We start from the raw sequence: 10,523 nt of genomic DNA on the forward strand, positions 1-10,523 counted from the left end.
TTTATTATGTAAATTGGCAGAAGCTCCGAAGTGCTAGACGAAAAAACTAACCAACAATACAATGTAGAAGAATGAAGGTTTACAATCAAATATTGTTTCAAAAACTGTTTTAATCCACCTAGTGATGTAATGATGCCTTTCTCACATCAATCATACTATAATATATAATACTGTGGTATTCTTCTAAATAATTATCTTCGATTTTTGAAAGAATAACCGGAATCGCTTTGTTTGGCCATATACTGGTAATGTCTACCGATTGGACCAGTTTTGATTTAGAATTTTTTTTTTAACATTTGCTGTTTGGCCCCTTTAAATGATAGTATAAAATTTTAAACACACTGCACCCTATAATTCAGATCCGGACAAATTTTATTTCATTTTCACATATTTTCTTTTTTTTGCACATTTTACTTCATAACTCCGGAACCGAAAGTCCCACCCAAACAAAATTTGGTATGGGATCACAAGACCTTTCATTTGAATATAAGCTTGTGAAAATTGGTTCATTCGCTTCTAAGAAATCGGAATGATTTCCGGTTTGGATTATACGATCACTTTTTTTCGATACTTCCGGAATCTGAAACGAAGATCCGGTATACCCAAAATCAATGTATTTGGTCATCAACTAACGAAATCTGTCCAATTCATGAATTATACGCCTATTTGAATGTATTTGATTGAATTCATTCGTGTCATGTATAAAAACAGAACCCTGAAAATGAAATTTTTATGCCTATCATTTTGCAATTCGCGAACCGGAAGACGTATTCGGATGAAATTTGGTAGCATTATATGGGGTTGAAAAACCTTTCATTTGAATCTACGCTTGTGAAAACTGGATGAGCGGTCTCTAAAAAAATCGCTGCAACGTTTATAATTTATTTTGCCCCCTCCGGGCGTCGGTTCAAAAATCGGTTTTCACAGTGATTGTAAAGCCTTTCTATACGAAAAAGGAATTGTGGAAAATTTATTAAGTGCCTTCACAAAAAGCAAAGTCAGGATATTACATGCGGAATTTGACCATCTGTTTTGGACAAACTTCACAACCGATTCATAAGTGTACAGGACTATTGCATGGCCAGCGCTACGATCCTACGGGCACTAAGAATCCTTGACTTCATCATAATTGAAGAAGTGCTGGTCAGTCAGGCTACGCTGGATCGATCGGAACAAATAGTCGGAAGGAGTAATGTACGAGGTCTGTTCAAAAAGTTCCCGGATTTTTTTAATTGCGCGCGTCTGGAGAGTCCGGTGGTCAAAATTTTTTTTTATTGTGTTGGTACATATGTCCCTAATGTATGGTGAAATTTTCAGCTGTATTCATTGTTTACATTCTGCCTTGAAGCGGCTGGTGTAGACGTGTTTTTTTGAGCGGGAACTTTTTGAACAGACCTCGTATGGTGGATAAGGACTTCCCAATAGAGCGTTTCTAATGGCGTTTTCGTCTAAAGTTTCGATCCCAACTCCTGTCAATTGTATGGAGTAACTTTGGAAATCTGCGTAAAAAAAAACGTGAAAACTAAAGATAAATTTTTTTTTGATGCCAAATATCTTAGAAATGCAAAAAAATGTGCATTTCAGATAAATGTAGTATGATTTCTTCTAAATATCAACAGTTTTTACACTTATTTTATGAGTTAAGTGTATATTTTGGGTTCGCTTTCACATCTCATCCAAGTCAGCCGATAAAACAAAACCGCTTACGTTCGGGACGGAAGAAACCAAGTACAGTATTGTGTAGTGAACAATAGAACGATCTCAAAATGAGTGAACCAAACGAACAAAGGCTACCGCCGCTACGAAAGAATACAATTATTGTTGACTTCAAGCAGTGCAAAATTCGACCTTCGATACGAGAACTTGAAGGTTTGCTTAAGGAGCAAATGCATCTTAATATTAAGCGTGTGCATTTACTTCAATGCAATGAGAAAATAATGTTATTTACATCCAGTTTTATAAAGAGTTGGATGCAATTCAATTCACAAAAGACAATAACAATGTGCACTATGTGGAGCACGAAAACATTAAGTACAACATTCCAGTATATATGGAAGATAGTGCTAAAGAAGTGCGTGTGCATGATCTTCCCTCAAGCGTCACCGATTCTTATATTCGCAAAACTATGTCCCAATACGGAGAGATTCTCTCTATCGAAAAAGAAAAGTGGAAGAACTTTTTCCCCGGTATTCTAAATGGCGTACGTTTGTTACGCATGCGCTAGAAGAGGGCTATACCTTCTTATGTGACATTCGGTCAGGATACAAGAATTCCGTGCAAATCACTTGTTACCTATGACAATCAGATGGCCACATGTCAATATTACCAAAAAGCTGTTCACTACGGTAAGCCATGTGATAAACTGGACAAGGAGACAACTACACCAAAGGACAACGGTGCTTCCTTTACACCAACTTTAAAAAAAAACAGTACATCGGAAACAGCCATCAACAACAATGCAGCATCCTCCTCAACGAAGCCTATGGACGCAACACATCTAGAATAAGGTACACCAGCAGCAGCTAACAACACACCCAACACCTGGACAAATAAAACTAACACCACTATTGATTCCACCAACAACAGTGACACCGAGCCAATGCACAGTGGGGAAAAAACGATCAAAAACGCGACTTTGCTCAATAATTTAAAAAAAACATGAGCATATATTTTCAAAATTAGTATTTCCTATGCAAATTTTTCTGTAAAATCGATTTATGATAGTTAGAAGATCCGCAAAATTCACTATCCTGCCCGTTTTGCTCCAATACCTCTTTTTTCGGACATTACTTTGAAAACTAACTGTGAAACTCAGGAAAAAATTCAATGAGCGCATTTTTGAAATACCTAATTATATTGCTGTTTTGCCCTATTTCCTGAAAAAATCTCCACAATAAACGTTTACATTTTATAGGAAAAAGTGTATTTGTTGATGTAAAAGCTTCTTCTTGTAAATTCGGAAATGAATGATGCAGGAAATCATTTCTGTTGTGATCAGCAAAAGTGCAGGGAGGAGAGAGTAAATTAGCGAAATTAATAAATTTTGCCTAATATGAGTAAAAAAAGAAAAAGATGCCTTCAAACGGTTTAACTTAAGTTATGCACTGACAATTTTTTCAGTAATTTGATTTTCTAGCATTGATAATAGTATATCATAAGAATTTCTCTTATCCGATTCTGATGCAGTTTATTCAATTGTACTCCATTTGCAAAAGGGCGGGAGATCAAGGATTTCAGACGTAGATCATGTCATGTCTTATGTTGATCATATGTGATTTTCCTCCACCAACATCAAAGCTTATCGAATCATCCAATGATTCAACTTACATAAATCAAGAATCATTTTAGCTCAAAATCACTACCCATTGTGTGACGGAAGATCAGTACCGATATTGATCGATGTGATTTAAAATTCACTGATCAACTGATCATGAAAAGATTCTCCGACAGTGATCTCGTTTTGATGAGGTTTTGATCTTTATTTTCTCAGCCCTGTTTGCTACACTAAGGAAATATTATTCTTTACCTAAAACAATAATACATATATCTGTGTACCCCTAGGAGGAATAAAACAGATTATTTAAATGTCTCATCAATTCCAACCAAATACTGTTGTTAATTTATATAATTGATATTAATAAAATAATTCCGACGATTTTGTAGCTTTAGGGATATTTTTTAATCTAATGACAACATGTAATAAATCGATTTTTTCCTCATATTTGTTTGGTTTATCATACATATTGAGAATGTATTGAGATGAATTTTATTTATTTTGAATTCGTGACATGTGACATACGGGGGGTGGGGGGTCTTTACTTCCGTGACAATTTGTGACAAAGGGGGGATGGGGAGTCAAAAATCGTCAAAAAAAAGCGTGACGTCTTTTATGGACAGCCCCTAAGTTAGATAAATGGATTGTTTTCAATAAGATTGACCCAAAACAACTGTATTCTGTTTTACCCCCAGTCATCTTCTTCCGTGAATTTACAGAAAAAAAAGTTCTACTGATCGGTGTTTGGACCAATTTTGGTTAAACAAGACAGTTCTATGTTTCGCATATAACCTCAAATAATAATTTACAGATAGTGTTCATGATCGCATGCTTTGGGCTATATCGTTTTACCCCAGTTTTCCGCCAAATATAATTTTATGTTGAATTCAGATATACAATCCCGAAGCAGATCCAGTATGACCTACCAATATTGGTTCATATTACGTGCAAAACATCTGTGATCCAATTAAACACAATGGGAATGACAGTACTAGCCTGTTTAACCCGTTTTACCCCAACTTAATTCATAAGTCGTATTTCTGGTTAAACTTTCTTTCACATACCGAAAGCAGGCAGATTGCGGTTGATGAAAATCGATTGATATTACGAAGAAAGACCTGAAAATAGGATTACAAATGAATTCAACTAAACTAAAACTATATGCAATCGATTTGTTAGACTTTTTTACATCGGAAACACTCTACTCACTCTCCTGCAAGTTCTTCGGTTTCATGTTATATAGTTAAGCTTGAACACAATGCAGTATAAAAAAGGAACTTGGGGTAAAATAAACATGATAGCGTTTCGTGCGGTCCTTCTAAATACATGGAATCGATTTTACTGACCATTTTACACCAAAAAAGTGCTTTGTGGTCAGCTGTATCATGCCTCCAAAAAAATCGTCGCGTTTTTGGTCCATTTTCCCCACTGTGCAATGGATGGGAGCGAGAATAGCGATCCACTGCTCCCTGTTAAACTGCTGGATGGCAATGAAAACGCCTCTCCTCCTAGGAAGATCAGATCCAGTCACAAGAAAAAATATTTTTTTTATTAATGTTTTAAACGGCCAAGTCAAGCTTGAGTGCATATGAGCATAAGTTTAATTAATATCTGAGAGGGTACTCCAAATTTCTTTCGACTTGGCGCGAAAGTCGTCATTTTCATAGCGACAAAAATTATTCTATACTAAGAAAACGACACGAATTTATTTATACACCTGTTAGTTATCAAGCGACATCAACATTATTATTGTTGATTAAAGAATAGTGGAATGCAACTTCCATCTAGGAAGAAGCTACTTTTTTCTGAGATTAAGATCGGCACTAATAACTCGATTGCGCAGACTAATGAAGAACACGCTTGTCGACATAGTCAGTCTTGGAGTACTAATGACCTACGACAACGACTTGATAAGTACGATGAGAAATTACTTGGAAATTTACTATTTATTCAGTTGTCTTCTGTAATTGCTAACTTAGGTTAGTTACGTCAAAGTTTTACTTGTATTAGGATATAAGATTGAAATAATTGAATGACCAAAACTGCAGAAAGTAATTAACAAAATGTTGTTCGAGTGTTGAAGATCGTTTAAAATTCACCTGATTAACCATATCTCTTTTAAATTTTCTCAAATACAAGCTACTATCGCTAGATGATTGAAAGGCTGGAAATTCAGTGTAAGAACATAATAATAAAATCTCTTAAATAATTGCAGCTATCAACATTCTCAACAGTCAACACAGCTCGCATTCCCCTTCGCTGAACAGAACAACAAATTAAGCAATGACAATGGCACCTTTCCTTTCCAATAAAGACCTGTCTACTGGCCCAGAAATAATACCCGGCGGAATTATTCCACCCAGCGAGACAACAAGCAACTAAACTCCACTTACCTGAACAAACTGTACTGTCAGGGCGGATTTGCCCACACCTCCGCTTCCGAGCACGACAATTTTGTACTCACGCATTGTGCTGGTGTACAAGTATTCGCCTAACCACCGACCACAAATTCAGCTTCGGCAGCCTCCGTAAGAAGAGAGATCGCTCACCGTGGGTCTACGGTGAGTGAGTAGGGTTTCACCTTTAAAACAAATTAATCTTCCGTTGCGGCTACGCCTACGCACTTGTTAGAACCACACGAAAAATCCACCCTTGGCACGTGGATAGGTCTTTATGGCTCTCGTGAGACTGCGGTTGCCTGGTTTATCCACGCGAACTCTAACCTTTAGTAACTTTTTTTTTGTTTTCTCCGTTCTGTTGAACCGGTGTCACTTTGCCGTATGATTTTTCACTAATTACGGTGTATGATATTGCTTCGTGTTTTTTTTGTTTGCTTCTAGAGGGGAAAATATGAATTAATAACGTGCATCCATTTAAATGGTTCACCGATCGCCCATGTGCCGAATTTGACGTGATTCGGAAGTTGTGGGTGAAACCGTCACGATGAAGAGAATGATGAAAACGAAGGAAGAAAAACATATCGCAATTGCTGCTAGCTCGCGGCTGCTGGTTCTGTACCGTTCGCTTGGCATGTCGTGCGGGGGCCACGTACACCAGATGACCTTGGTCTCTGCTGGTTGGGATTGTGGTTGACTCCATTAGCTGGGATCATTTATTGATATAATAAGCAGCTACGATGGGATGGTAGGCCGGAGAAAACCGTCGATATCATTCTGAATCACAAGTGCAGCTGCTGCGCTAGAGCATTATTTATTATCAATTGAATTAGAAGGCTGATTTTTTTCTCGTTTTCCTACTAGAGCTAATGATGATTCATCGTACAACTATGATAGCGATGCGATGAATGTAGGGCAAATAATACTCTTCTGGACGTGAGTTCATATGCACCGCATGAACCAGCATGAAGGGTCTGGCTGTTCGTTGGTAATTATATTAATGCGGGCTGATGAACAGCAGTCAATGTGGGATCAATATCGCCATTCATGCTGCCACTTCAACCTATTTGAAGTCGTCTTGCATGTATCGGACGATTCGGCAACAAGCCAAGCTTTCTTTCTTCAGCTTATCGTGTATGCTATGAACTGTATCTTGGTCTGTGCCACTATCGGCAATTATCAGTGATATAAATAACTGAAATCTTTCCAGTGCTATCACCAAATAATAAACCATTAAACTTTTGATAACTGAATCTTTTTCGTTGCTGCATTCTAGCTTCGTTCTGTTTCTAATTGAGGTGAGGTATATGAACTTCAAGCCCAACCAAGAGCGACATGACATGAATTTCTAATCATTCTATTCTAACAGAAACCCACACTGTTGGCGGACTGAGTACATTGTAAGCGAAATACTAGCTTTAAGCATTCCTTTGAAAACTAGGTAATAAACTATGACTAGTTCAACGGAGACTCAGTTTAAAAGAAATTTACTCGTAGTCAAAAAACATTCCACGATCATGGTTTTAGCTCTTAATTTTATTATTATGGTTTATAGATAAAGCTTCAGATCTGAACTTATCCAAATAAGCCGAAAAACAACAATCTCGTTTAATTGACAAATGATCATAGTCAATATATTGTTTTATATAAATTTGTAGATAAGATTAACCTTTACGGAATCATCGTACTATAGGCCCTTTTTATTTGTTGGTGTGGAAATATACTGAGATAGTGACTATGCAGATTTCAAAATAAATAAAATCTATGGACTTTTGAATCATCGTTTATTGATAATTTCGTTGATGACAACATGAAAGAATGATCGATAACATCTTGTAGAATTAGTGCTTTTCATGGGTTAAAACACATCTACGAATAGCTAAATCTGAAAAAGTACGCGAAATTTCGCTCATCATTGCTATCGCACCCAACAGCGCTATCTGCCAACGCTGCCATTTTACTGCACACTACCAACACCACGATGACAGCTTTTTGACGTTTCCTTTTTTTCAGTGACCGCCTCCGCTATGACTAATCCATCGATCGTGTCAAGAACCAGTCAGCCTGTTCCCTTTCGCCCTTTTGAAAACTTCCTGTCAAAAGGAACATCAGTTCTTTTTTCCTCTTCGTTCTCGTCATCCACCGTATGCACTCTGATCTATTCCTTGGCGTTTTGTTCTCGTTATATACACCAATACATCGAAATATGCACATTCTCGTACTAAACGGCATACTTTTTCCAGCTTTTTTTTTGTTCGCCTTCGCCACTATCTTCTACGTATTCTTCCTTTCGAAACTTACATGAAACGAATGAGAAGCGCTTTTGCAGCTACAAAAAATAGCAATAATTCCGGTTTATTATCTTCGCGGAATATGCACACGAACCAAAATCACAGCTGAACTAGCACTTTACCACACCAGAAAACTTCGCGTGAAGAGCACATGAATGAGCATACGAATCATCCACCGGAGGTAAACTTTCCTCTTGTTATCGGAAGATATTTTCCCCGCACCACATACACGAACATCCGCAGCAACCAGACCAAGTTAGACGCGACACTTTCCGTTCAGTTTCAGGACCGAACCGAATCCTTCAGAACGCGTTTTCCACCGAAATCAAGCTCGCGAACAGAAGGTGCACGGAACGGAAGGCGTTCTTGCGAAACGAATGCCTGAGTGTTTGCTAAAAAATTATGCCTACCGCGGCGGAATAATGTTAGCACTCCTCACTCGCTCGTTATTCACGACTGTGGGCTGCTTCGCAGAAAAAAAAAGTTGACTTTTCGCCGCAATGTCGATGACTCGATTGCACTCACACCACCACAAACGCACTTGCTATTCTACTCACTCGAATGGAGTATAGTTATTTCGCCACTGCTAGACAAAGCCTTGTGTTCACTCTCTCTTGCCCGGAGATGCCGTCTGTTGCTTCTTGTTGGCTTCGCTGTTATCTATTCCGTGTTCATACCAGAGATGCCATTTATACAGATTTATCTGTATTATACAGATTTTTACATGCGCATACAGATTTAATACAGAGTACAAATTTCTTACAGATTTCTTAAATTTAATACAGATTTATACAAATTTCACCAAAAGTATTAAGGAAAAAATTAAACTATCTATTAGTATTTGAGCTATCTATTAGTATTTGATTGCAATGACGAGATAAACGTTTAGGAATCAACGTACAAATCACTTTTTAAAATATATATTTTTTGTGCAGTTATTTAATGAAAAACACTGAAATCCATTTATATTAAAATTTGTAACTAAATTGAACTAAAAAGTTAGACAAGTCTTGGCATCATGAAACATTATTGCCAGACTGACAGTTGTATTACCTGACTCGACGTTGCGCATTGGGTTTTGGAAATCCATCTCAACTTATGAAGTGAACATTTTCAAATTAGACAAGTATATGGCACCATAAATCAATTGTTGTTGATAGGAAAAAACTATAAAATTTCGTCGATGAATATAATATAAGATATGAAATTTAATCTACCACTCTATAACCATAATCTATTGGAATAACACCTTTTAACATAATTGTATTGTAGAAATTTCATTTTATTAGCGAATACAGATAAATACAGATATTTTAACGAATCAATACAGATTTTCTATGAAAATATCTGGCATCTCTGGTTCATACACACAAAAGCTGGTTGCAGATTTTCCCACCTTCTCCCAAACTGACGTAATTTTGTTCGATCACATTTTTATACCAGTTGTTGATGAGATCCGAGGGGCTCTTCAGAGAATGAATGAAATTTTATCGTCTCTGTTTCCTCCCAGAAAGACTTTCTTCGATTTATAACATAATCTCATTTCTTGTTGAGGTATTTTTTGCGAATAATATAAAAACAAATCTAACAGAAGTAATTGCACAAAAAGATCTGAAAGTAGCACTTTTTGTATTAATTTTTTGCGTTTTTCTATGTCAAAACCAACCATTTTCTTTTCTTTACGTTTTGTCTTATGTCGTTTTTCCTTGCGTTTTTCATTGATTCCACTCCCTCGGTGCCGGAGTTTTGCCCTGACAGTTGATCAATGAAGCAATAAGTAAGCAAAACCTTGACATTTGATCGAACTTGACGTGCTTTTTTCACTCTTGGTGACGATTGTGCTTTTGTTTCGACATCATAACCGTACACCCATGTTTCATCACCAGTTATGACCCTTTCAAGTAAATTTGGATCGTCGTTGACGTCGTTTAACAGCTCCTGAGCGATGGTAATGCGTTTGTTTTTTTTTGATCAAAATTCAGCAGTTTTGGAACGAATTTTGCTGCCACTCGTTTCATGCCCAAAACATTTGAAAAAATATGATGGCATGAGCCAACTGATATGCCAACTTCATCAGCAACTTCTCTAATAGTGATTCGGCGATCATCGTTAATCATTTTTTCCACTTTTCCCACATTTTCTTCGTTTATTGACGTGCTGGGTCGACCGGAGCGTTCGTCGTCTTCAACGTCTTCGCGGCCATCTTGGAAACGCTTATACCACTCGTAAACACTTATTTTTTTCATAGCAGACTCACCGTAGGCTCTCTGTAACATTTCGCACACTTGGTTACACTTTATTTCATTTTTCACGCAAAATTTAATACAAATTCTTCAATTCTTCCATTGTTTAAACTAACATCAATCGTCGAGCTCAAAAAAACACGTCTACACCAGCCGCTACAAGACAGAATGTAAACAATGAATACAGCTGAAAATTTCACCATACATTAGGAATATATGTACCAACACAATAAAAAAAAATTTTGACCACCGGACTCTCCAGACGCGCGCAATTAAAAAATTCCGGGAACTTTTTGAACAGACCTCGTATGTAAACTAG

At 37.1% G+C, this 10,523-nt stretch overlaps 1 protein-coding gene across 4 annotated transcripts in view; it reads right to left on the bottom strand.

The window, feature by feature from the left end:
• The window catches only part of LOC131427451 (ras-related protein Rap1), a 46,405-nt gene extending 37,947 nt beyond the window's left edge, over positions 1–8,458 (bottom strand). The window contains exons 1-2 of one of the 4 annotated variants that reach the window (XM_058590647.1): positions 7,972–8,458; positions 5,668–6,107 (exon numbers count right to left, since the gene is read on the bottom strand). In XM_058590647.1, the coding sequence (XP_058446630.1) occupies positions 5,668–5,742 (75 nt within the window). In that variant the 5' untranslated portion in view covers positions 5,743–6,107; positions 7,972–8,458. Of the gene's footprint in view, positions 1–5,667; positions 6,111–7,904; positions 7,920–7,971 lie in introns of those variants that run through there. The other 3 variants (XM_058590646.1, XM_058590649.1, XM_058590648.1) reach the window with 3 other exon arrangements.
• Between the last annotated feature and the right edge of the window lie 2,065 nt (positions 8,459–10,523).

Source organism: Malaya genurostris, chromosome 2, assembly GCF_030247185.1.
Source record: "Malaya genurostris strain Urasoe2022 chromosome 2, Malgen_1.1, whole genome shotgun sequence".
Taxonomy (NCBI): domain Eukaryota; kingdom Metazoa; phylum Arthropoda; class Insecta; order Diptera; family Culicidae; genus Malaya; species Malaya genurostris.